The sequence below is a fragment of the Mauremys reevesii genome, linkage group 3 (assembly GCF_016161935.1).
Source record: "Mauremys reevesii isolate NIE-2019 linkage group 3, ASM1616193v1, whole genome shotgun sequence".
In the NCBI taxonomy this organism is placed as follows: Eukaryota; Metazoa; Chordata; order Testudines; family Geoemydidae; genus Mauremys; species Mauremys reevesii.
This window is the reverse complement of record NC_052625.1, coordinates 116,102,381-116,130,189: the sequence shown is the minus strand read 5'-3', so window position 1 is coordinate 116,130,189 and position 27,809 is coordinate 116,102,381. Positions and strand designations below refer to the sequence as shown.

The 27,809-nt window shown below is 41.0% G+C and overlaps 2 protein-coding genes across 9 annotated transcripts in view; one reads left to right on the top strand and one right to left on the bottom strand.

The window, feature by feature from the left end:
- The window catches only part of TPD52L1 (TPD52 like 1), a 69,238-nt gene extending 57,770 nt beyond the window's left edge, over positions 1 to 11,468 (top strand). The window contains exons 5-6 of one of the 5 annotated variants that reach the window (XM_039531691.1): positions 5,391 to 5,451; positions 10,444 to 11,468. In XM_039531691.1, coding sequence (XP_039387625.1) covers positions 5,391 to 5,451; positions 10,444 to 10,575 — 193 coding nt within the window. In that variant the 3' untranslated portion in view covers positions 10,576 to 11,468. Of the gene's footprint in view, positions 1 to 5,390; positions 5,452 to 8,930; positions 9,009 to 9,242; positions 9,515 to 10,443 lie in introns of those variants that run through there. The other 4 variants (XM_039531694.1, XM_039531693.1, XM_039531690.1 and 1 more) reach the window with 4 other exon arrangements.
- Positions 230 to 27,809, bottom strand: HDDC2 (HD domain containing 2). 4 transcript variants are annotated; one of them, XM_039531689.1, is made up of 6 exons: positions 27,573 to 27,809; positions 25,581 to 25,702; positions 22,478 to 22,580; positions 20,192 to 20,260; positions 3,327 to 3,458; positions 230 to 2,753 (listed from the first exon to the last, which is right to left on the bottom strand). In XM_039531689.1, the coding sequence occupies exons 1-5, from the start codon at positions 27,645 to 27,647 to the stop codon at positions 3,339 to 3,341; spliced, it is 489 nt and encodes a 162-aa protein (XP_039387623.1). In that variant the 5' UTR covers positions 27,648 to 27,809; the 3' UTR covers positions 230 to 2,753; positions 3,327 to 3,338. The 4 variants fall into 4 exon arrangements, with proteins under 4 accessions (XP_039387623.1, XP_039387620.1, XP_039387619.1 ...); XM_039531686.1 differs by lacking the exons at positions 230 to 2,753; positions 3,327 to 3,458 and adding exons at positions 12,723 to 13,735; positions 15,674 to 15,812 and having other exon boundaries at positions 27,588 to 27,791; XM_039531685.1 differs by lacking the exons at positions 230 to 2,753; positions 3,327 to 3,458 and adding exons at positions 12,723 to 13,735; positions 15,674 to 15,812 and having other exon boundaries at positions 27,573 to 27,789.

Genomic DNA, 27,809 nt, shown 5'->3' with positions numbered 1-27,809 from the left:
GAGACATATGTTGCTCCCCTGTCCAGGGATCAATTGAATATCAGACAAGCTCCCAACATTATTTAGGGCAGCTTTGTGGATTTAGAGACTTCAGATCTATTCCTGTTTTCCTAAGCACTGTTCTGGCTGGCAATTCTGAAACACAAGTTTCTTAATGTTAATGCTTAATAATTATTATTATTTATGTATTTATTTATTTACTATTTTCATTTAAAAAAATTCCCCTCAATAAAAATTGTCCTATGGCCTAGTCTTGTTGGCTGTAAGTGTGTTGTGCTGTGCTGTCTCATTGAACCCAAGAATGTCTGTTCAAACAGTGATTTAATGAAGATGAAACCATCTGAGACAGCACAAGGTTTAGTGGACTAATACTCTAGACTCGGGTACATGCCAAGTATTTGTTTGATTATGTAACACAGCAGTAGGTGAAGGTATATTTGAAGGAGTTTCGACTGATCCATATTCTCCAAGTGTCAAGGAATTGATGCATATGATTTTCTTTTTCTCCCCAGGACTGTTTGGCATTTTAATGGGAGATGGTTTGGATTTTTTTTTTTTAAACCCATGTTTTGCTTCATACTATGCCAACTCTTAACTCTTGCTGTTCTCTCTTTACGCTGCCCTCCTAGGTCACATTCGATTGGGTAAGATGCATATTGCTCTTCATAAATACTGCTGCTGACTTTGGTATGGCTTGTTTAACACTGTGCCCTCTTTCCTTTCAACATTATTATCCCAGATAAAAACATGTTCCAGATCAGCCACAACATCTTGATTTTTACACTGTGATGAACCTAGAGGGGTTATGACTGGAGTATGTGAAAAGACCTTCAGATTGGATTCAGAATGTTGTTTACCACATTCTTGGATAGATTAGACTCAAATTCACATAATGAATGAGTTCAAAAGATGTTTCTCTCAGGCATATCTGTTTACATACAGTTCTGTTATCTCAACTGTCCCTTGTTTTTAGAGGTTGGAGCATAAACAGCAAAAGCTCAGTAACTGTCATATCACTGTAATTACCACCTTTTAAGTGAAACAAAAATGCCCAAGTCCTGCCCTAAGATATACTGAGGAACTCCTGTTGCCTTCAGCACGAGTCTTGCAGACACGTCCAAGGGCGGAACATGGCCCTAACTAATAAAAATAAGCAGGTGCTGAGCCTGCAAAGCACATTAAAATTGTGTTTAAGTTCAAAATGTTCTAAGGGCTTCCAGTAGAGTCAGGTTCCCTTTCACAGCAAATATCAAAATTTGGGGGTGGGAGGAGTGTTTCTGAATCAGACTGGAACCAAATATTGAAACTCTCCATGAAACAGAATTACCATTCTCCACCGAACTCTGCTCAGCACCTAACGGGTTAAAGCTCCCACAGCCTTACAGGCCCCTCCTTCTTCATAAACTCGCTAGAGTTTTTAGGTGTTTCATGTAATGTTAACAGTTGCCCTAGTCACCATTTTAGGCCAGAGCTCCTCACATCCTATAAATTCAGTAATTTGGAGTGGCAAGAATACACTCTCCTTATTTTTCTTTAAAGAAAATAAAATTGCATTGGTATGAGGAACTCAGCAAATTTTCTCCATACTCATGGCATCCATCACGTGGCCCCTCCCAATGAATTATGTTTTAATGCCATTTTGGATTAAATCTTTTTGCTTAGAGCTTATTTGGTATGTGTCTGATAGTAGATAAGCAGCCTGCTCTAAATTATTCAGATAGCTCCAGTTTTCTGCTTCTTTCCTACATGGCACAAGAACAAAGTGGAAAATATGCTTGTTTCATTTAATCTGGATTGTTAATGGTTGCAGGCATTAGTAGGGGGTTCAGGAAAAGAGAACGTGATCCAGTGCATTTTTGGAATGCCTGGGCTGTAGGGTTTGTACTTTAAGTTTAAAAGCAGTGTGAAATAGTTGAATGTTAAAATCTTGTTTTGCATTTATTACTGGTTATTGGTGTATTACGGTATATTAGAGTTTTTAAACTCTCTTGTCTTGACTGATTAGGCAATATACAATAGAGAACATGCCTGCATTGGCAGGAAGATGGGTTCATATAACCAAATAGATCTTTCCATGTCTGATTTTTAATTTTATGTCCATATGTGTGTGATTTCCTCCCCCTACTTACAGCAATTTCATAGATAGACTATGCAAGTGCATGTCCAATTTATAAGGAGCATTATAATGTAAAATTTATGTGAATGTTTTTGTGTCTTAATTGTTATCACTTTGGTTGATCAGGATCAAATCCTGGTGCCACTTAAGTCAAGGCAAAGCACCCATTGTCTTCAGTAAGACCAGGATTTGGCTGTCAATCAATAGTGAAAGTAGCAATAAATGGATTTTTGGCACAGTACATACTCCTCCAGTATATGAATTACTCCTAGCCTGAATATTTAAATATAGTTGTGAGCCATTCTTAATTTCAAATAAAAGAAAGTTTTATGTTCACCATGAAACCCCAGAATTCCATTTATTCACCACCTACAGAGCTCTTTACAGGGTTTACCTTTCACAGGGAATACAAAGGCACTTTCATACTCCTCTGCATGATATTAGCTTGCACATGCCTGGTTTTTGTAAACTGAAAAGGTTTGATTCCATTATTGGATTGTTAGCAGGAGATACTCTGTGCCGTTCTTCTAAGCCCTATTCAGCCTCTTGATCAGTTTCAGAGATGGTGGGGCACAGAACATCTGTGCTCAAAGTGAGGAGGAGAGCTCTTTGCAGCAGGAGCGGAGTACCAGGGCTTCTGAATTAAAAATAAACAAATTGCCATGTATACTGTGTGCTGATCATATTGCAAACTGTTGCTTATAGTGCTGTCTTTTCTCTTTCCTTTCTCTCGCTTTCACATGGCAGTTACTCTATTCGCCATTCCATAAGTATGCCTGCTATGAGGTAATGTGCCAACATTATTTGTATACGCTAAGCTGAAGTAAAACCATACATACTTTATTTGGGGCTTTGCTTTTCGTGGTTCTGATCTTTCAGCTTTTACTTGCATAAGTAGGCTAGTTTAAATCAATGGGATTACTCATCTGAGTAAGGGCTGCAAGACTGGGCCTTTGTTTGGTGGATTTATTAACTGTTAACAGTACTGTTATGTGCCGTTAGACAGATGAGAGGGAGCTGAGAAGAATTTGAGGCAGTGGATGTTTATAGAGCCATATTATGGAATGTGAAATTTAAATATTTTCACTGCATCTAGGAACTGTGCTATTATGTCAATGGGAGGCGTATCTGGCCCTTTTGTTTCTAAGTATCTTTATTAGACAAATTTCAGTAAATAGAAATGAAAAAATAAACCCGAAGGACTAAATACCTGATCAGATATCTACTTCGGTATTGGATTTACAGGGATCAGTTGATCAATAGACCATGTCTCCTCTTCACTTGTTGCAGTAAATGAAGAAGGGCAGTAGGTCCCAAAGGAAAGTAGTGGTGCCAGAGGAGTCTGTTAGACAGTGGGTCATGATTAATAAATCAAACACTGTAAATTAATGGCTAAGTTGTGGAGTTAGGAGCAGACAGTGATGGCACTAGACTGTGCCATCCTCTTACTTCTCCAGGATTGCTTCTCCTGGCTCAGCTGCGCTGGCCAACGTGTTTCTTCCCACTCCCCAGTCCTGCTTGCCTATACCCCACCTATCTGCATGGATAGGGAGTAGTAGCCCCAGGGATGTTGCTGTAACCATGATGGGAGTAGCCCAACTAGGAGATCAAGGGAGCACCTTAATCCCCCTGCCTGGGTGACTGTGATCCACGGTCTCACCCTAAGACCGAGCATATGCTTATCACATCTCTTACGCCCACAGCATGATTGTGATCGATACATTTTCTTTTCCACTGGCAATATTAAAAATCAAAAGCATTTAAAAAATGAAAAAGCTATATTCGTTTTTTTAATAAAATATCCTGCGGTTAGCAGGCTGACTGGCAAGAGGACGGTCACTTGTACTGAACAAAAAATCAGATCCCTGATGTACATTTTATTTTATTCTAAGGTATTTTCACACCCATGACTCTCACTCAAACAAAGGGCTCATTTCTACTCTCTTTGGAGTCAGAGACAGAATGTCAGTTGATTTTGTTAGGGGCCGAACTGAGTGCAGATAGATGCATGCTAAGGGCTTACTGCCACTTAGGTATTTTAGATGCCTAAATCCCAGAATCAGGTCCCATTGGGATTCAGAAACCCCCTGCTCAGCTGCTTCCAAACCATACAGGTGTCTAAAACTGGTCAGCACCTACATGTTTGTTAAAAATTCCATAGGTGCCTGTTTCTGTCTGTGTACATGCATGCTGCAGCTGCATGCCAGGTGTCGAGACGCCCTACTCAGAGTGATGCACGGACCAAGGGGAAATGGGCATTCCTCTGCAAACGCACCTGCGGGCCTTGATCTGGTGAGCAGGCTCAGCGCTTGTCTACTGGATTGGGCCCCCACAAACGAACTTACACACAAGTTATGAAGGAGGTTCTCCTTCTCTCTTCCCTCCAGCTTATTGCCAAAACGGCATAGGCACGTGTGAGACAGTTGCTGCTGCGAATCACAAGCGGAAAGAGGCACCTTTCTGCAGCTGGAACTTAGGTTCTTCTTTCCTAGAGGGGGCAGGGTTTAGCACACACTTGTTTGGCATCTCCCATAGATTAGCTTAGACAAGGAGCTTCCTAGCATGCTGGCTTTTGTGAACCCCGTGAGGTGCCTGTCCTCACTGTAGAGGAAGCCAAGGAACCTAACCCAAGCTTTGTGAATCCCAGTGATTTTCTACATGCCTAAAAGTTAGATGTGGCAATACTCAGTGCTTCCATGGCTCAGCTTCTTTGTGTCTCTAGCCCCAAGGGCCTGATTCTGCTAAAGGCTGAGATCTCCAGTTTCCATTTGAAAGCAATGGGAATTGAAGGCACTCAGCACTTTGCAGGATCAGGCACTAAATTACAATGATATTTTTAAACATCATTTTCATTGAATTTCCTACTATTCACAGACAAAGTTTATTTCAGTGGGGCAAAACAAATGGATAAAATCAAGGAAATGCAGAATTAAGGCCAGCAGTCCCATGACTCTTAGGAGGATACTATAAATGTATCACAGCATAGAGTAGCTGTCATAGAATAGTAAATACTCAGTTTAAATTATTACACAGATTCTGCTCTTGCAAGAGTGTAGCTTAAAAAAATACTACTCAGATTAGTGTAATTGGATTTGAATGACAGCAGCACAAGCATCTGCTAGTAGTACACTATTGATGTGTGGCTGCATTGACAACCAGTCTTCGCTCTGTGCAGGGATCATTGTCTAGCAGAAATTGGGCAAATAAACCGTGCCGTTACTGTACACAATTAGGTTCAAAACTGACTCTCTTCTTATCATGTTTTTCCTCCTAGGAATTCTCCAACTTTCAAATCATTTGAGGAGAAGGTTGAGACCACTGTCACCAGCCTGAAGGTAATGATTAGGAGCTGTGTTGTGTGGCTGTGCTTGTTAAAGTGACAGCTTAGTCATCACTGTCATTTGTACCAAAGGCAGATTGGATTTCATCCTTCCATGAATGTAGTGCAATGAAAGAAAAGGAAGGCAATACGCAGAGAAATATTCTTTCTTTGCTTCTGGAATGCCAAGTAACAAACTCTGTTGTCTCAGCTTAAATAAACAGTCTCAACCAATGCCCCATTGAAACAGTGAGGGTGCTTAGCTGGTGCGAACTAATGGACGGATCTATGCTGATTTACACCAGCATTGGATCTGGTCCAGAGTTTTGAATCGTTCTTTAAAATGTCAAGTACTAACTTCCTAGCTAATGTCAATCTTTCCTCTGGATTGCCTCAAAACTGTCTAAAAGTCTGTACCGAAGGAAAGGTAAATGATGATGACAACCTTGGACTACACCGATGATCAACACTTGATATATCAGACATGAGGCAGTAGCACTTCTTGGTGCTATCACATTAACAAAGCAGAGCATGGCATGTTTAGAAGGAGCTAGCCTTTGCACCGTGTGGAGGGTGAGCAAAGAGGCCATCTTCCAAGCTATCTCATCTTCTGATGACGATGTGTGCATAAAAAATGTTGCTTGGTTCTGTGTGGTGTAAAGGGTCAGTTGGATCACAAAGTGCATTCTTTCTTTGTGCTGACTAGAGCTATATTCATCAACCTTCAGCCTTGAGAAGAACTGACAATGTTTGTTGCATGAGTGCCAGTGTCTGTTATGACACTCAGGTAAATATCCTTAGGTTAGTAAGATGATGGCTTTATTACCCAAATACAAATTGCAACTAAAACTCAAGGCTGCAAGTATATAGAGAAGTCTAGTCTCATGTACACAATGAGTGAAATGTTGTCCAGCCCAGACCTGGAGGAAGAGGGTGTAACTCCTAGTTAATGGAGGGCTGGGCTTGGCCTTGGGTGCTCCAGAGCCAACACTTCCATCAATAAATTCTTAGAGCCGTTCTAGTGTTCAAAGTACTTTGGTTATAGGTTTTTTTATGGCCCATACATCACTCTAATATCTGATTATTGAATTTACCAGCCCTAAAGCCTCACTCTACAAGTGGGAAGCAAGACACACAAGGCCAGCACTGGGAACTGAACCTAGATCTCCAGAGTACTAGTCCAGTGCCTTAAGTATCCTTCCACCTCCTACTACACTTTCACTTCCCTCTCTATGCTCAATTGCCACCGTTACCCAAAAGAAACCCTTTTGTGGGTATTCACCCACGAAAGCTCATGCTCCAATACATCTGTTAGTCTATAAGGTGCCACAGGACTCTTTGCTGCCTTTAAAACTGCATGAGTGAGCTTGGAATTGCTGTCTGTTGGGGCTGTGTGCACACTCTGCTCAATCTTTATCGTCCCCCATCCACACTTAATTTGTAATGAAAGGCTCAAGCAATTGTTTTACATTTAGAAGTGATGCAGCAAGCCTAGAGCTGCTAGGGCTCTGAACTGCCAAGCCTAGAGGTGCCAGGGCTTAGCCCTGGCACAAATTAAGCACTGCTCTCAGCATACACACTTGTACAAGGAGGTGCAACCATCACATGGGCCCCCATCACTACCAAAGGCCATAGCAGAATCCTCTGGGGTTTCCATTGTTCTCATGTCAGTTTCCCTTATCCGTCAAAAAAATTAGTGGGTTTTGTACATAATTTGCTTACAGTGAGGGTAGTTACCAGAGCTACTGTTATGCTTTTTAGCCCTGTTCAGTATTTATACTCCTTGTTAAGGCTCCACTAAGCCATTCCTGCAATGTTGAGGGCCTACCTAAGATGGCCAAAGCCAAGTCTACGGGTTGAAAGCTGTGCACCTCCTGCTGCTCCATCACTGTCCAAATGTACTCAGGGTCTGCTTCAGCCAGGGCCCAGTGTGTCAACTACACCAAATGAATGCAGGCAAGTCATCTCCGCTCACTTCTTAGAGGCAGTTCTGAAGGCATCATCCTCTGACACTGATCTGCCTGAGGAACGGGCACTGAGAGCCTGATCTCATTCTCCTGAGTTTGGAACAAGTAGGCAAACGGGGCCTTAACTAAATCATCCCATGTTGTTGAGCGCTGAGGGTGCAAGTAAACCACTATCTAGGAGCACTTCAGTCTCACAGTTGAGGTCCCCTAACCCCAGAGTCCTAAGTAAGGGGTCAGCTCCTGTACCCAGCGCAACACTGAAGTCCATACGAAGCCCTCAAGGCAAACACATTGTATCTCAGCATTGTTTTTCTCCCTTGGCACAAAGGAACAAGAGGGAAAAACTAAGCCATGATTTTTCAGCACCATGGTGATGAGGGTGGTGGTGGTAGCTGTGGCCACTCTTTCAGTATCAAGTGCCTCTCTTCCCATACATCTTGCTCTCTCCAGCCTTCCTACCTCTGGAGATAACCTAAGGTCTGCAAGGGCAGAGCTCCTTTACTTTCAATAGCAGCAGACTTTCCAAGGAGTGGGTCTGGAGGAGAGCAAGGGTCATTCTCCCACTTAGTGACCTAATGAGCTCTTGAAGAGGGGAGAACTTCCTTATGCTCCTTCCTGCAAAGAAAAGGGGTGGAGGCATGTTTTTATTTGTTTAAAAGAGCAAACACAGGTCTCCAGCAGTCTTGTGATGTCCTGTTGTAAGAGTGCCAGAGCTGATGTTCCTTGGGGATCCCACTAAATCAATTTTAATAACCCTGAAAACTGGACATCAGGCAGGACCAAGGGGGCTTGAGAGTTATTGCCCAACTCTCATTGAAAATCAGTAGGAACCGGGCATCTAACTCCCTGGAGCTCCTTTGAAAATCAACCAGAATTTGCAGATGACAAAGCAGTGGGGGGAGGGGCAAGTTGCCAACACTTTGGAGGACAGAGCTAAAATTCAAAGGGATCTTGATATATTGGAGAACTGGGCTATAGACAACAAAATGAAATTCAACAGCCACAAATGTAAGGTGTTGTACTTGGGAAGAAAAACTAAATGTACAAATACAGAATGGGGGACAAGTGGCTTGGCAGCAGCAGTGCTGAGAAGAATCTGGGAGTTGTGGTAGATCACAACCTTAACAATGCAGTGGTTTTGCTTTAGGTTGCATTAACAGCGGCATAGCAAGCAAATCAGAGGTGGTGATACAACCACTCCATGCAGCGCTGGTTACGCCTCAGCTGGAGCACTCTCCCCAATTTTGGTCACCAATGTATAAAAACAATGTAGAGAAACTGGAAAGGATCCAGAAGGGTTAGACTAGATGACACTTGTGGTCCTTTCTAAACCTATGGTTCTATGAACTACACACTGGACCTCAGCTAGGGGAATCCAGTAAAGCAGCTTTTATCTTTCACCTTATTTCTGTGTTTTAGCTACAGAGTGGACAAAAAAAGAAAATAATTGTAAATATATTTAACAGCTGCGTTTTTAGGGTGTCCAAATTCAAGTGCCCTATTGTCTGAGTTGCTTTAAATTTTGCAGAAAAGTTCTACATCAATCTCAGGCCAACATGACTTGTGGATTTCAGAAGTGGGTCCAAAGTAAGGCTTATAATGGAAACTCAGTTGCAGTCTTAATCATGGAGCAGCTGCTGCCTGTTCATAATATGTCTCCATATCTATGGTCAGCCAACCTTTTTTATAAAAAAAAAAAAAAATCTCATCTATTACTGTTTGCAAATATCAATAAAGAGGGAATGTTTTGTAAACTCTCCTAGAATTCAGACATATTTTCCATTTGTGGCCTGTATTGTTCAGGGCAAGGTACTTACAATCCTGTTACTTTATTTTATAGCTCTCTCAAACTAGACAAGCTGATCCTACTCTTCAGCATGTATCAGCAAATGAAACAAAGGATTACATGGGATTAACCCTTTGGAGACAAAGGATGCGGAGTCCATTTAATTATAATCATTTTCCTAAGCAGTCACTTGGCTGAGAGTCTGGAAAAGGCCTGCATTTTGGAAGTGCTGTTTCAGCTGTGGAAGGGGGGTAAAAATACCGTGCTCCATCCACAGACCTGAATCCACTTACAGAAGTGATGCCCAGACCACAACACAGAACTAAGGGACATTCTCATGTTCATTCAAAGCAGCTCTTATGAAAGTCCTTCTTTAATTAAATCTAAATCTGCTGTTTGTCCAGCGGAGAAGTGGTTAAAGAAGGCAAATGCTTGGGTGAGCTGAGGTGACAAATGTGCTATGGTTTGCCAAAGCTTTATTTAATTTATAGATTAAACATCCTAGCCTATTTTTAGTTCTTATACTCAGTATTTCTCCATAATCCATGTCCCTGGAGACAGGTTGATGCTGGGCATGTCCCTCAGGTGCCTCATTCATGGGACTTATTTTAGCATTTTATGCAGAAAGCAAATTTAAATGACCTTGGATCTGATTTTTTTTAATAAAAAGGCCCTTAACCCAGTTTTAATTGTTTTCTCTGGTTATCAAATTGATTCTGTTGACTTCAATGGGTAACAACATCTATTCACTACTGCCCAATTCTGCCACCATTACCTACATTGAGTGGTACCTTATTCTGAACAGAGAGCCCTTGCTTTAACTACACAGTGAGCTGCAACTCAACACAGTCCTATAGAGAAATACAATAAACAAAATATACTCATTAGAATAACACACACACCCCCGTACAAAGGTTGAATTTTCAAAGCCACCTAAATTATTTGGATGCTTAGTTCCCATTTAATGTAATAGGCACTTAATTGCCAAATACTATAGGCAGCTTTGAAAAGCTCAGCCTTGATATTTAGAATGTTGTGTATTTTTAAAAAACAAAACGCTCTGAATACAAGCCCATTGTATGCTTTGAAGTGCTACCTACACTGCAGAGTATGAGAACATACACCTCCTCTATCTCCATAGAAAAGTGTCAACTTTCTTTTAAAAGAAAACATTGAGGGTTTTTTTGGGGGGACGGGGGGTAAGCAGAATGAAATGAGAAAAATCAGTTTTCTTCCCTTATTTGCCATATTTCAGACAAAGGTTGGAGGGACAAGCCACAGTGGGGGGAGTTTTGAAGAAGTTCTCAGTTCTACTGCCCACGCCAGCGCTCAGGGCTCTATCACAGGCACGCCGCTTCCTGAGAATGAGGAGGAACTTCAGTGTTAGACTGTAGCCTCTACTGGCCATCTGTATCCGACCTGGTGAGACTTATCCCCATAGTGTTTTCTATGCTTCCTTTCCACATCCACCTTGAGACACGTGGCTTTGTAACTTCTTGAAAACAGCTTCACCCATGTCATACTGTAGTCATTCTTCCAAATGTATTGGTATTTTTACTAGGCCATTTTTACCATTAAGCATTTTTATACTCCATAGAAATGGCACACACATCATCATTTCTTAATGTTCCAATTTCTATAACGCAACCAAACAGTTCTTGCTTTATGGTATTTTTCCTGCAATTCACTTCACACCTCTGGTCCAGTTAATTTTTTTTTATGTATTTAAAGGACTGAATCTGTTTTTAGTATACATGTTTCTACTGATTATGTAACCCCTCTCTGTGCCACAGCAGACAGATGGGTCTAGGACTGTACAAGGATTTCTGTTGCCAGCAATAGTCTGTCACCAGCTGTCCACCAAACTATACTAGTGTCTTTTACTGAGCATACAGACATGACCTGAGCTGCTTAAGGAGTCAGTCAATCATTTGTTGTTACACTGATGTCTCTAGTCCTTTGTCACTTCCACAGTCTCTTTGAATTTCCTCCCCTAGAGAGGAACCCAATTATTCAGATGCAAACTAAGTTGATCAGTTACTGTCCCACAGCAGGAAACGCTACAGTTGAAAAACATGTTCTGTTACTTGCTGTTTGATGCTGGGACCCAATTTCAGTATTAAACCAACAAACACAAACTGTACCTGTTTGCCGCCATACCATCTCCTTAGTCATATATTAATCTTACCTTCTGACTTGTGTGAGCCTCATTAGAGTTGGAGCCTTGAGAGAATCTGTATACAACAACTCAATAAAGATGTGCCATGCCTTTAGTTTACATGCCAGAGCTAGTACTTGCATTTTATGGTACACTGGATGAGTGTGTGCTTCAGCCTGGCCCAAACTGTCCTGCTTTACTGCACTTCAGGGCATAATTCAATCTCCAAGAAGCCAGAATCATCTCTTAGCTTAGATGCAGCATGATTTGTTGCATCATTTTAAGAGAAGGAACAGTAAGGTTATTATAGTGTTGTCTGCCAGCCAGCCATTGGTGGCAGCAAAAGCCTATCAAGTATAACCATGAATGCGGTGGAGGGGTGGAGAGGAACTTGCCTGCTTTTAAAATAGGCCTCTTTTTAATTTTCTCCTACTGCAAAGCTTCAAATCAACTTTAGCCATTCTGGATCCTAGGCTTTGCTAAAAGCCTGTCAGGAAAATCCTGTATCAAAGTGGTTTTACAGGGGGTCTGTTTTTGTTTTTAATTTCTTACACTTAATTTTCCCATGTGACAAGTTGATACTGAACACATCTCAAATGCTTCTTTAATGTGATTTATTTTGTTACACAGAAAGCAAATTAAGTTTTTTGACAATTTGCAAGTTTCTGTTGCAGCATTGTGCATAAACATTCATTTTATTTTAAAAAACAATTACATAGTTTGTGTAAATGAAGTTAGTGATTTTTATTAAAATGAGGTTTTTAAAATGAGTCTCTGCCTTGTGTGTTTCTATTAGCAAGATGCCCCTTGTAATACAATCTTGTTCTAATAAGATGTTACAAAAAAAATTGCAGATGGATGGTTTTGGCCACCCCCATAGCTTATATTAGCTATCTGAAATTCAGTTTATTTTTCCCCATCATTGATACATAAACCTGATAATGAAATTCATGCTTTATTATAGCCATTTAAATTAGGACTATACCTGCACACTGTGCAAGAATTCTAAAATGCCATTTTTATCCCCAAAAAACTTGTATATAAACATGCCATTGAAAATCCACACCTCTCTTCTTAACTAACAACAAAAAGTGGTGGCCCATTGAGACATCAATATGGGGGTGGGGGCCAGGTTGTTTGGGGAGGCACAGCCTTCCCTACCTGTCCCTCCATACTGTTTGGCCTGAGGGCCACATCAGGGTTCCACAAGAGTTTGCCCACCCTGGCTTAAGTAGATAGAAAAGTTGACAGGGTCAGGACATATGATCATTTTTACCATAGGAACAGGTAGGGAGTTATTCTCTCAGACCAGTACTGGACTATCCCAAAGGAAAAGGACAAGACACATGATTGATCTATGCTAGTACAAATCGAGGAGGTTCCATCATGCCCTTTGGTACTTAGAATGCATGTGTCCAGTGCTAAGGGGTACTGGAAAAACAAGGTAGAAGGCAGCTTGGTTAAATCTAGTTTTAGATGATCTATACATTACTTGTAAATAGTGTATAAAAAGGTGGCATTTGGAGTGTAACTTTAGCACCACACATGTGTAAGGTAAATGTAACAATGCCACATAAGATGGCTTCCTGGAGACTGGTATCTTAAGAGACCAAATAACCAGTGTTCGATTTATGGAAAAGGGTTCCATGAGTATACAGTAGAACCTCCAAGTTACGGACACCTCAGGAATAGAGTTTGGACATAGCTCTGGCTCCAGCAGTTCACACTCCAAGCCAGGTTTCAGAGGCAGCATCTTGCCTGGGCCAGCTTGTCTCCCTCTTGACTGGGAGAGGGGGGATGCTGGTGAAATCAGTGCAGACCCCCAATGTTGCACCTGCTGCCTTGGGCTGGTAGCAGGGGCTCACAGCTGTGCCAGGCACATCTGGGCTGCCTGTCCCCACTGCTACCTTTAATATGGCCACAGTACCATATTTGGGTTTTTTTGTCTCCACTGATTGGTTACTTCCAGTTTCACATGGTGTCTAGTTGACCAGTCTGGTGTTTGTACCTTTTTGAGGTTCTACTGTATTTCATAATGAACAAAATTGGGTCTATACAAGTTAAACAGGTTGCATCAAACTAAAACAAGACACAAACCTAGTTTGATCTCAGGATAAGTTTGCATTTGATAGCATAGGATGCCAATTTCCCTGATCTATATTTTTCTGTGGATTCCCAGCACTTAATGGAAAGAAAAAACACTCCTGGAAAAATTAGTGATGCTGGAGCAGCAAAACACTACAAGAAGTAAAATAAATATTTTATTTTAGCTACAGAAGTTTTAAAATGCCTCAAGCGCAGGGCTCACTTGTTGTAGCAGCTATTTTTTTATTTCTTTCTATATTAATGGAAGACACAAGTTGAACTACTTCTGGGTGATTAAATTTTCCTGTGAAATGAAAGAAAAAACAATTCATTATCATGCTCTTATTTCCCTTTATGTAACAGATTATACTGTTGCTCCAGGGACAAATTATTATATTCTATCACAAAAGAAACCATTAGTACATATGTTCTCCCTTTAATTGTGAACATTAGCTGTGATGTTTCAGGAATAACTATAGCTACAAACAAGAGCAACTGTTTGTTTATCTAGAGTATATCCTGTTCCAAACACTATTTGGAGGGAGGAAAAGTCTAAATATGAAATTCATGCTATGGAACCTGATCAGGGTATTTAAACTTAACGCTCATGTTTGACTGCAAGGGGATGTAATGGGCATTAATTCCATTTTATACTCTGGATTTGGAGCACTCAGTTCAAGAAGAGCTGGAAAGGGTTGAGAGAAAAGCTGCAGCAATGATTAACAGATTGGAAAACATGCCTTACATGGGCCACTACACAAAGTAAAACTATTTCCCCATGCTTATTTTCCCCCCACTACAGTTCCTCAAATCATCTTGTCAATTGCTGGAAATGGGCCTTTTCATTACCACTACAAACAGTTCTTTTTCTCTCCTGCTGATAATAGCTCACCTTAACTGATCACTCTCCTTATCGTGTGTATAGTAACACCCATTGTTTCATGTTGTCTGTGTATATATGTATTTTCCACTGCATGCATCCGATGAAGTGGGCTGTAGCCCACGAAAGCTTATGCTCAAATAAATGTTAGTCTCTAAGGTGCCACAAGTACTCTGAAACATGTACTTATATTGAGACTCAAGGAGCTCAATCTGTTTAGTTTAAGGGGTGACTTTGTATCGGTACTTACAGATGACCGAGAACAAAAACTTGACAATGGGCTCCTCAGTCTAGCAGCAAGTGGTATAACAAGATCCAGTGGTTAGAAGTTTAAGCTAGACAAAGTTTGACTAGTAATAAGGCATAATTTATTAACACTGAAGGTAATCAATCACTGGAACAATTACCAGGGGTAATGTTACCCTTCTTACCCTAGAACCTATGAATCATGATGGGCATAAGTACATGATTTCTTTTCTGAACTGGAGCCATAATGAGGTGCAAAAGTTAACAGGCACATTTCATAGTATGTTATGCAGGCCAGTTGCCAAGAAAACTCACTGCAAATAGACTTTCGGAAGCTTTCATGGCAGGAGAAAAAATTCAATCATTGGCTAAGAGCTTGGCAGCAAAATCTTAAATTTAAGCTTGTCTGATGATTGGGCAGAATATTTGACTATAAGAATCTATTTCATTTCTGGAAAGAGAAACATCAGATCAAGCTGAAGATTCATTGATATAGCTGGTGAGGGGTAGCATCTCCAGTTTCATAACACTGAATTTGGAAGTAGGAACACTAGTAAAATCGCAGCTAGGCATGCTAAAATAAATTTGTTAGTCTTTAAGGTGCCACAAGTACTCCTGTTCTTCTTTGTGTCTAACTAGATAGTGCTGGTTCTTTTATTCTTGTGTTCTTATTTTTCAAGACAGGTTGAGTTCTCTCTTTTTGAACATAGCTCTTCATTAGTGTTAAACTCTGTATATAAAATTATCTATTTTCCCTAATGTCTGCAAGATAAGGGAAAATTGATAATTTTATAGAGAGTTTAAGTAAAATGAACAATAGTAAACACTACAGAAGGGAACTGAACACAATACAAGCACATCTGAAGCAACCTGTTCCCTAGGCTTGATTCTCATTTACAGTAAGACTATTTCACACTGCTCTTACAATGTAAAGAGACTTTAAATGTAGTTTATCCCCACTTTCAAGCCTCTTTACACTGCCAGCGACTTAAAGGAGACTCAGGCTAGATTCACAAAAATGACACAGGCACCCAACTGCCACTTTAAATCCAAGAATCATTCCCCACTGGGATTCACAGACTCCTCTCTCTCGCTTACAAAAATCAAATTTCATACCTGATGTTGAATCATAGAAGTCCTGCAGTCTTCCAGGCATTTTTTCCAACTCTTCATACTCAGATGCTTGGAGTATCATCTCACACTGATCCAGCTCTTTTACAAATCTGGCTTCTGCTGTAGACTGGTGTTCATATTCCTGAGCAGATGTGCAATTAGAGAGATTTGCTATGATGGCACAAATGCTGGAACACACAGTGCCAGAACTAAAAGCCCTTTCTTACACTTAGCATTTCTTCATCTGTATCAGATATTCAAGAGTACAGTAGACCTTATGTCTTTTTAAGGCTCTGATTCAGCAAAACATTTCACATGCTTAAGTTCCATGAGACTTAACACGTTTATGTGCTTTACTAAGTAGGGATATTATTCTTCACATGCTGCAATGCTTTGCTGAATCTGAGCTCATACAAAGAAACCCCAGAATTTAGATTCATTAACAATCCTTGGGATGCAGGCTTCAGAGAGCTTCTGGAACTTTGACAATGTAATTCCATGCCTCCTCCACTTTCAGATCCTTGAGTTCTTCAGTCCAGTCCACTTCCCTAACTAGTGCCCTTAATTTTTTGAAGTTTGCCCTTTTGAAATCAGGGACCCTAGTTGCAGACCTATTTTTATTTATCCTTCCATTTAGTTTAAACTGAATTAGCTCAGGATCACTTAGACCAGTGGTTCCCAGTGTGGTGCCCGCAGGCGCCATGGCACCTGCCGAGGCATTTATGTGCGCCCGCCTAGTGCCCGGCAGGGGAGAGAAGCCGCAGCCCCGCGCCTGCCGGGGACAGAGAACTCCGGGGCTGCAGGAGCTGGTGTTCTCGGTCCCCGGCAGGCGCAGGACCTGCCTAGTGCCCAGCAGGGGAGAGAATCTGGGGCCCCGCGCCTGCTGGGGACAGAGTACTCTGGGGCTGTGGGCGCCGGTGTTCTCTGTCCTCGCGGCTTCTCTCCAGCTTCTCTCTGGATTCATATATTATGTATATTAAATATGATGGGGGTTTTTTTGTATTATTTAATGACAAATACAAAATAAGCCTTGAAAAATTGTTGGTGCCCGCCACGCTCTTCTGAAAACATGCATGTGCTACTGGCCACAAAAAGGTTGTGGACCACTGACTTAGACCAAGATTATCCCCTACAACCAGTTCTTCTATGAGGTAAATCTAAAATGGCATCACCTCTTGTTGGTTCAGTGACTATCTGGGGAAGAAACCTGTCAGCTATCACATGCAGGAAAATCTGGGCCCTACCATTATTAGTAGCCTTGCCCTCCAAGCTATTGCTGGGAAATGAAGTCTCCCATAATTATAAGATTTCCAGTAGTATTTATTTCATTAAAACATTAGAGCTCTATATCCAAATCAGATCTTGAGGGTCTGTAAGATATCGTAAGCACTAGCCCCAAGGAGCCTTCTTCCCCAGTGACCCAAACGGACCCTTTTATCCATTCCATCACTTATAATTTCTTTACAGTCTACCTCATCATTACACTCCACCACCTTTACCTCTGTCTTTCCTGAACAGCAAATACTCTTCAATAACTGTACTCCAGTCATTACTACTATTTCATCAGGTTTCTGTTATCCTTGTAATATCTATCTGGGTCCACTTCCTACACCAGTGGTTCTAGTGCCTCCATTTTGTTATCCAGCTACTTGTATTTGTCACTGTTCTCAAAAGGTATTTGTTAAATCTGTCATTCCTTCTTGATCATTTAGCTTAATCTGTCTGAGCTGCTAATGTCTTTATATCTCTTCCTTTTAAGTCCTTTGATTTCCTTGCTGTTCCCGCCCCCAGTTGCATGCAACAACTCCCACTGATTTTGAGGCGAGCTGTGCACAAGTGAAAGCAGAATTTCACCTACTGACCAGAGAACAGGTGCCTATTTGGGCACGGCCGTGAAACAAACAAAGAGGAAACAAGGCTACCGTTGGAACTTACAGCCCTTAAAACAGAACTTCTAGTTCCCATGATGTGGGAAGCATGAACACTGATTAATATACATCACCTCTTGCCTCTAGCAAAACAATAGTGGAGCTGTCATGCCTAATGGCGAGATCCTAATTTGTAATTCCAGCACAGTTGTGTTCAGATAATGAACTTGTCACACTTAACTGGATGTGTGACATATTGCTAAAAATCTGCTCATTTAGTATGTTCTTTGCTCTAGGTTCCAAAATCGGGGATCTGGATTTTGACAGCAGTGAAATACTAGTGTAAGAATCAATTTGAATTCAAATTACATTTTGAAATTTCAATTAAGCTTTAATTATTAGTTGATTTGAAGTCTTCATTTTAACATTTTTATATCCCCTACCCCACTTTTTTTTTTTTTTTAAGTTCTAGGGCTTTTCTTCAATTCACATTTATATTTAAAATGCTGTTCAACACTGTCTCTTATTTTTGGAATCTATTTAATCCTATTATTTTCATTTTCTGCGTTTTATCCATTCCGTTTTTGTTTGGCAGCATCATAAATGATAACTTTATCATGGTGTCTTCTTGCTCAGAAATGTCTGTCTCAGTGCAATATACTAACCAGATTGATCTGTTGAGAATAATTTTATACTTGCCTCCTCATGCACATAGTACAATGGGGGCTGCTCACATTGCAGGTCAGTTTACTCTAATGAAGCACTGTACCATGTTGTAATTACATTTACAGTGTCTCCACGTGAGTACTTGATTCTGCAAAATTTCCCTATACATCTAACTGGAAGTAACTGGTTTCTCAGACAACACAGAATAGTAGCTATTGACTTAAATTAATCACTATTGTAGTTGTGCACATTAAAAATTAAAACTAGTGGGGAAAGAGGGAAGTAACTCAGTGTGCTAATGTCTTCATTTGCCTCCAGTGAGTTACATTCACATCCTAAATTAGGTTACAAAATGAAAACAGCTTTGGTGGTCTCCTTCTGGTACCTCTTTCTTCACACTTCAAAACCGTTGATCCGGTTGGCACAAATGGAAACAAGTGACGGTCGGCTCAAGGACCAAGCTAATGAGGATGTCACAAGTCAGGAACCAGCTGTACTGTCAGAGCTGTGGGAGGATCTTCTACAAACCCTGTCCACAGCTCAAACCTGTGCTAATTAATTCTCACCTTCCATAGGGAACGCTGAAGTCAATGGTATTGCCTTTGTATAGCAGAGTAGATTTTTGATTGAATATTTCAGAGATTTTTTTTTTTAAATTAGAACTAGCTCCTTAGCAGCAGTGAAGGCTAGGGTTTGTGTATATTTTCAGTGTGGTACACTGATACGCCTATGAATGAAACCCCATGCTGATTAAGTTACCCTGAAGGTAGAAACAAAAATAAATGATACAAATAACAATATGAACTAAAAAGTGTGCATATGAGAAATTATATTTAATGAGAAGGTAAAAAGCTAATGTGTGCTGTAATTAGGTGAGGTGGGGATGGGGAATCAGCTCCTGTATAGGTCGGGACAGGAGCCCAAGGCAAAAAAAAAAAAAAATGGCAAGAAATCCCATGATATAGTTCAACTCTTCCTGTAATGTCTTCCTGCCTGTCTGCTACAGGAACTTTCCAGTGAAAAAGGCTAAAGGAAAGGGCTTTCATAAAAATAGAATACACTATAGTTTTCCATGATTCACTATTTTAACCTTGGAATGTACCTTTAAAAATCCAGTTCTGCTGTCATTTAAACCAATACAACCCAATTAAAATCAATAGAGAGAACTGTGGGCAGAATTTATCTTCAAACATCTGGAAACCTATTTAAATACAATCCAAGTGGAACAGGAAGAATATGAGTATTAAACGCAGCCTCCGGTTACAGAGGTCAAGGACTGCACAACTACTTGCTTACAATAAAATATACAAAAGCAGACAATTGGTGAGGGAAAGTTACTATATAATGGAAACATATGTTGGGGGAAATAGCATTTTTTTCCCCCAACGCAAATAGCAAGAGGTCTCTTTGCAAGATCACAATATTCTAGCATATCACCTCTGTATGTATACCAGATTCTCTAGTATAAAGATAAGATATTTTCAGGTCAACATGATCATTTTTCAATTTAATCCATATTTTAATTTAATTCAAATATCACCTATTATTCACTGTATTACTTCCCAATTCATATTTCATTTAGTTGAAATTCTCATTTAAGACACTGTCGAAGTTAAAACCATAGTCCTTTTTAAGGTTATGTTACTTATGGAACAGCACTGTCTAACCAGGTAAATACACATACTAAGCCAAATCCCACCCTGTTATGTAAATCAATCCCTCGAATGAGGTGGGGATACACAGGTATAAGAGCACAATTTGGGTCATTATACCGAATTATTTTGTTTCCTTTATGAAAAAGGGTTCAGAAAGTTGCTGCCATACAAACATGCCCTCAAAGAAAAATTCCAAACCCATCTTGCTCTAAAGGTTTTAGAATAAAGAATATGAACTTCAGTAGGCACCAAACACCATGAAAATAAGACAATTGGTTGGTCCTGTTGTCAGCAATAATATGGAATAAATGCATCAAGTGATTTATACTTACTTCCCAGAGTTCATAGATTTCTTTTCTCAGGTCTTCTGATAGCAGCTGGGTCAAATGTTTCATAGCTGCCTGAAAGACAGACTCCTGCTTTCATTTGGCCATTATCTGAGTACAATATATTTTCCTTTGTTTTCTGGAAAACAATTTGTCCACCACCACCTTTGCATAAACAGTGAATCATCTCTCTCTCCACAGCTACACACGTTCAGTACTAACTCTGCTGATGGAACAATAAAAGCAATGGCTACAGAATAGCTTCTGCACATCAGACCAGCTCAATAAATTGCAGAAGACTAGCCCCAAGCAGCAGAAAATAATCTGAAGCACCATCCACTGACCCGTTACCAGATATTGTTTAACACTGTTTTGATGCAATACCAAATTATTGGTATGAACAGTGGAATCCTCTTTGCATGTTGTTCCAACTAACCAATTACATTCTAGTCCTACTCTGTTTCCCCAGCAATACTTGGGTCCTAATTGGAAACAAACAACAATAAAAGCAAGGCCAAGTTTTATGCCAGGGGTAGGCAACCTATGGCATGTGTGCCGAAGGCAGCAAGCGAGCTGGTTTTCAGTGGCACTCACACTGCCCAGGTCCTGGCCACTGGTCCAGGGGGCTCTGCATTTTAATTTAATTTTAAATGAAGCTTCTTAAACATTTTAAAAACCTTATTTACTTTACATACAACAATAGTTTAGTTATATATTATAGACTTATAGAAAGAGACCTTCTAAAAACATTAAAATGTATTACTGGCACACGAAACCTTAAATTAGAGTGAATAAATGAAGACTCGCACACCACTTCTGAGAGGTTGCCGACCCTTGTTTTATGCCAATATACAGTTATGTCGAAACTTACCACTCAAGGTGTTATTTTATACAAAGATAGCACTTCAGAAGTATAAATATTTAGGGCTCAATCCTGCTCCTGAAGAAATCAATGACAAGACTCCTGTTTGCTTTAGTGGGACCAGGAGAAGCAACAGGCACGTAGGGCCAGATTTTTATAGGTATTTGGTGTCCTAAAGATGCAGACAGCTTCCTAGGCCCTTTTGAAACTCCTACTAGGCACCTACCTGCATCTTTAAGTACCTAAATACCCTTAAGTCTGGCCCTTAGTGGAGAAACATTTCCAGCAGGCATTAGGGAAACGATTAAAAAAAAAAAAAAAAAGTACACTCCAAACAGGTACACACTAGAACAGAACAGACAATGTTACAGTGAATAAAGATAGCATTTAAAGAACTCTGAATTGCCATTTAATCTTTTAAGTCCAATCTTCTTTTCAACAGGAACATATTGTTAGAATTATTTTTAAAAAAAATCTAAATAAAATGGTAAGCACAAGAATGGCAGAGAATTCACTGTAAGATTGTTTTTCTTTTAGACTCTTTAAACAACTTGTTATTTGTATCCCTTGGAAAAGATTTTCAAGTAGGGTGGTGCCCTCTAGCTGTAATTGTAGGAAAACTTTTACAAAACTTTTAGCTTTAAATAATACAGAGCCAGAAATGACAAAACTGTGATTAATGGATATGTTTGTGCCCATCATTAAAGCCAAAGACTATGTACTCAGACAGTTGCATTTGTTTGTCAGGCTCACTGATTACCTGCCACACAGGCGTACTATAAGAATAACCAGGTAAAGTTTGTATGATACTTTGGAAGTGTCCAGCGCAGGGGTTCTCAAACTGAGGGTTGTGAACCTCAGGGGATCAGAAGGCAGTTACATGGGGGGTCATGAGCTGTCAGCTCCGTGGGGCTGACAGCCACGAGGCCCCATTACATTAAATTACCCCCACCGCATTTTTAATTTATAAGGGGCAGTCACACTCAGAGGCTTACTATTTGAAAGGGGTCAACAATAGAAAAAGTTTGAAAACCACTGGTCTAGTGCCATGTGTCAAGTATTAACTATCTGTCCCTCTCTCTTCTGACCTGTGCCTCTGCTTCCCAGAAAACAAGCATGGACATACATGAGCAACTTCACTAACATCTCAGACTACTGAAAATCCAATCGATTCATTTGGCAGGTGGCTGATGTTTGGGTTCTTTCAAAAAACTTCCCTTTTATTATCCTGCACTTTGTGGTGTTATGTAGACAAGTCAAATTAGCAGGGATTTTTAGTGCTACTCCTTTGCATACATGCACAAATACACGTTCTGTATTATGCTGTTTTGAGGGTCTCCCCAATAACTAGTTGTTCACCTCTACAAATAAAGTGCAAAGCCTTTATAAAGTTCTACAGAGTACCAGGCTGCATCTGCAACCATACCAACCTCCTCTCGCTGATGTTTCTCCTCTTTGGAGATGTTATCTGCAGGTGCTATATCTCCAACAATGCATTCAGCCATATCATGAACCAGAGCTAGTCGTACACATCTGTTAAGGAGAGAAACACTGTATGATTAGCCAATAAACTTCATAGTTACACTTTGTTTATTAATAAGCAGAATTGATAAACTCTCCCTCCCCCCTTATATTATAATAGATCAGTATTAGTGAAATAATTTTCCATCCCATAGTATATTTGAATCCCAATTTCTAGTTACTGTTATGTATGAAAAGATATTTGGATAGATATCCAAAACCAGAAAGCCCTGCGGAGGTGGGGAGCGGGGAGCAAAAGATACTAAGTGACAACAGTGTAGTTACCTAGCATATCATTTACCAACCCCTACCACATAAAAGCTAAGGACATTATCCATTATACACTACTCGCATGATAACAATGTTTGCATTTACTAAGTATAAAGATATATGGAGCCCTGCCAAATTCAAAATGCCACCTGACAAAATACACATATGTAGCTAAGTTAGCAACTCATGGTGGCACAGCCCAGCCTTCTTTAACAGAGTGCAGTAAAAAGCAATCAGCAAATTAAGTGCAAGTTGCAGGACTAGAACACAGATCTAGGGAACGCACTAGGGCTCACAGGCTTCCAGCCAAGTCAGTGAACCTCTCTGTGCTGTAGCAACCTCATCCAAAAAAATGTGTCTGTCAATGATGCTTTGTGCTCTGACCATATCCTGTAGATCTCAAAGCACTTTACAATGGTGGGTAAGTATTCCTAGTCTGATTTTTCAGTTGGCTCAAGTTCATTCATTCCTCTGGCACAATGAAATAAGGGTGAAGCTTGCTCAAGCAGGAGACAGAGCTTCTCAAGGTCCAGCCCAAAACTGTGGAATGAACTCCCCCAGATTCTAAAAACCATCACAAACCTCAGCACCTTCCAATCTACATGCAAGGCACATTTTTCCCCCACTTTGCCTTCTCTAGCATATACCTATAGTGGGAGCAGGGGCAGGGGGTGGAGAAGAAAAATGTGTATTTTATTTTTTAAAAACTCCAAAACAAAACACTCCACTGCACGCACTTCCCCCCAGGAAAGAATGAGAAGAAAAACATATGACAGATGTTAGCAATATTGCTTAATGCACTTACTTGAAGGCACTGAGAAACTACTGTGATGAGCATGGTAATAGAACAGGGCAATTATCAAGTACATCCAGTCCCAGCTTCTGGCAGTCAGAGGCTTAGGGAGACCCAGAGCATGGAGTTGCATCCCTGATGATCTTGGCTAAAAACCATTGATGGACTTATCCTCCATGAACTTATCTAATTCTTTTTTGAACCCAGTTATACTTTTGGCCTTCAAAACATTCCCTGGCAATGAGTTCCACAGGCTGAGTGTGAGCTGTGCAAAGAAATACTTTTTTAATGTTTGTTTTAAATCTGCTGCCTATTCATTTCATTGGGTGACCCCCTGGTTCTTGTGTTATTTGGAGGAATAAATAAACCTTCCTTATTCACTTTTGCCACACCAGCCATGGTTTTATAGACCTCTATCACATCCCCCCCTTAAGCATCTCTTTTGCCTGGTACTGAAATTAGGCTTACCAGCTTGTAATTGCCAGGATCATGTCTGGAACCCTTTTTTTAAGAATCAGCATTTATATTGGGTATCCTTCAGTGATGTGGTACAGAGGCTGATTTAAGTGATGGGTTACATACCACAGTTAGTGGTTCTGCAATTTCATATTGGAGTTTCTTCAGAACTCTTGGGTGAATACCATCTGGTCCTGGTGACTTATTACTGTTTAATTTATCAATTTGTTCCAAAACCTCCTCTACTGACACCTCAATTTTGGACAGTCCTCAGATTTATCACCTAAAAAGAATGGCTCAGGAATGGCAATCTCCCTCACAACCCTCCGCAGCGAAGACCAATGCAAAGAATTAATTTAGCTTCTCCCCAATGGCCTTCTCTTCCCTGAGCGCTCCTTTAGTATCCTCAATCATCCAGTGGTCCCGCTTATTGATTGGCAGGCTTCCTGCTTTTGATGCATTTAAAAAAAAAATTTTGCTATTAGTTTTTGTATCCTTAGCTAGTTGCTCTTTATATTCGTTTTGGCCTGCTTAATTATACTTTTACACTTGACTTGCCAGAGTTTATGCTCCTTTTTCTTTTCCTCAGTAGGATTTGACTTCCAGTTTTTAAAAGATGTCTTTTGGTTTCACCACCTCTTTTACTCTGTTGTTTAGCCATGATGGCTTTTTTTTGTTTTTGTTTTTGTTTTTAATTTTTTTGGCCCTCTTGCTTTTTTGGGGGTTGGGAGGGGCAGGAGAAGAGAGGCGGGAAAATAACTTTAGTTTGAGATAATTTTTTTAAAGTTTCTATGCAGTTTGCAGGCATTTCACTCTTGTGACTGTTCCTTTACATTTTCATTTAAGTAGCTTCCTCATTTTTGCGTACTTCTCCTCTTAGAAGTTAAATGCTACTGTGGTGGGTTTCTTTGGTATCTCCCACCCACCCCTGGTTGTTAAATTTAATTACATTATGGGCACTATTACTGCACATCTTGGACCAGATCCACTTAGAACTCAATCAAAAACTGCCTCTCCCCTTGTGGGTTCTAGGACTAGTTGCTCCAAGAAGCAGTCATTACTGCCATCTAGAAATTTTATCTGTGCATCCCATCCTGAGGTGACATGTTCCCAATCAATATTATGTTTTTTATTTCTCTCAAGTGTTAACAGAATCTCTGTCAAAAGCTACATAAAATATGGATTTTGCTTCACCATGCACTTCAAACTCCTCTGAACGGGATTCTTCAGCCTTCTTATGTACATCTCTTGAGAGAAATGAAGCTGAAAGCTATTCTGTGTTAGCAGCCTGTCCAAGCCTCCACTTTAACTAATAAAACAATTCCTCAGTCCTCAACTCCAGAAGGCACATAGCAACTTGTGAAAGAATGGAAAAAATATCAATTTTGATTCCCCCTCTGTATTCTAAAACTCCTTGCCAGAGTGTGATGAATAATTAGTTCTCAGTTCCCAAACCTTGAGACAAGCCTGATCATCACCATTAGTATTCTTACCTGTCTTTATTAAGTTGTTTATCTTCAGTTACCAAAGCCATGACTGCCATCCTGTACATATGATCTGATACACTCTCTGGTTTCTCTACATTCCTGTACACCCAGCCTGTTCGTGGTACTCTCTGCTTGGAGAAAGTTTTAACAATATAAAACATTTGAATAAACGTTCTGAAGAATTTAGCTTAAGAGATACCAGTGGAAATTTGTTCCATTAAGGTTAACCATTTCCTTCTCATGCATAAATGAAGCCTCAATGTTAGTGAAAAATAAATGTTACAAAGCCAGAGTTAGTTTGAAAGTACAGGCGATTGATCCTATGACAATATACTACACACATAGCACACACCACCAGAAAATCTGTCCTTTTCAGCTTTCAGAGACCATTTCAGCTTGATTACCCACACGCATTCAGTATGAATAAATAATATTCAGCATTTAAATAGCACTATACTTCTTCAAAACATTGGTCACGCATTAACTACTGTAATTAATCTTCACTCCATCTCTGCAATGTAGGTGTAATTTGTATTATCCCCACTTTACAGAGGTGGAAATTGATACTAGGTACAGTTAAATTACTTGCTCAGAGGAACTAGAATGGGGTAGGCAACCTATGGCACGCGTGCCAAAGGCAGCATGCAAGCTGATTTTCAGTGGCACTCACACTGCCTGAGTCCTGGCCACCGGGCCGCGGGGCTCTGCATTTTAATTTAAGTTTAAATTAACCTCCTTAAACATTTTATAAACCTTATTTACTTTACATACAACAATAGTTTAGTTATATATTATAGACTTATAAAAAGAGGCCTTCTAAAAATGGTAAAATGTATTACTGGCACACGAAACCTTAAATTAGAGTGAATAAATGAGGACTCAGCACAGCACTTCTGAAAGGTTGCTGACCCCTGAACTAGAATTAGATTCAAGAGCTTCTGAGGTAAGCCCCATGCTCAGTCAATGACACTTTTTGGATCAGCCTTCCATCCCTCAGCTGCCTGCCAATCTGCATGTGGTTCTGCTTCAAATGGTTTTTGCCAGGACCACTCCATTCTGTACTGGGAGCAAAAGTCTTTGGGTTTGGCTAAAAACATTAAAAGTGGGACTAAAGAATTTTTCAATTGATCTCATATTTTAATACAACCATGGTAGTTAAAGCCAAGTCCAGAGAAAGGTCTGTGGCTGTGTGTGTCTGTAGCTATCTATAGGGACTTGGATCCAGGCTGTAGTATGATAACCCCCTGAGATGTCACAAGACCAGTGGTGCAGGCAACACAAAGGAGTCAAGGAAACAGAGGAGCAGCATATGCTTCAGGCAGGCTCAAGCACATAAACTGCAGGAAAAGAAGACATGAGCTGCTGTACTCAGCCTTCACTGGAAGCTAACAAACTGACATACAAAATGAGATACAGCAGCAGTGGGTTTCTCAAGCAGAATTTTCTCCAACAGATCACAGAGCGATTTAACGTTTTTTATCCAGAGACTTGCACTGACATTTAGCTCAAGAGCTGTAGAAAATGACCCACCTACTGACATTTTAAATGGGGGTCGATGGAGGAAGGGATGGGGACTCAAGTGTGATCCTGCAGCAAATTCCTAGCAGGGGTCTATTAACTGACAAGGAAACCAGGCACCGGGGTTTGCTAACTGAGCACAAGCCTGGGAACCTAGAGCCCCCGATCTCTAGCCTCAGCTCCGCCTCCGACTCGCTCTTGTGGCCTTGGGCCAAGTCAGTTCCCGCCCCGCAGGGGAGGCGATGGTACCCGGCGCCGCCTCGCGGGCAGGTCTGGAGCCCGGCCCGGGCCCTGCGACAGGGGGGTTAAGCCCCGTACCGAGCACACGGACCCGGCGGGCACCTGGCGAGGCCCAGCTCGAGTCACTCAGGGTTTGGTTTCCATCCTGAGCGCGGGTGGCTGAGCGCCCCCTGCCCCGCCTGGGTCCCCGGCTCTTCCCGCCGCCCCACGCCCCGGCCTGGCCGGCCTCAGCCCCAGCACCTTGAGCTGCCCCACCAGCCTCAGGAACTGCAGCAGGCTCCCGGCGGCGGCGCCGCCCAGCGGGGCCGCGGCCATGGAGCGGCCGGGGCAGAAGCAGCGGGGCTCGCCAAGGCCGCTTCGCGCGTGGCTGCTGCTGCTGCCGCCGGGACCCGCCTAGCGCGCTGCACCGGTGGGTGGGGGGAAGCGAGCCCTTCCCCTTCCGCTTTGTCCTGGCGAGCTCGGGCACCCGCCGGCGCC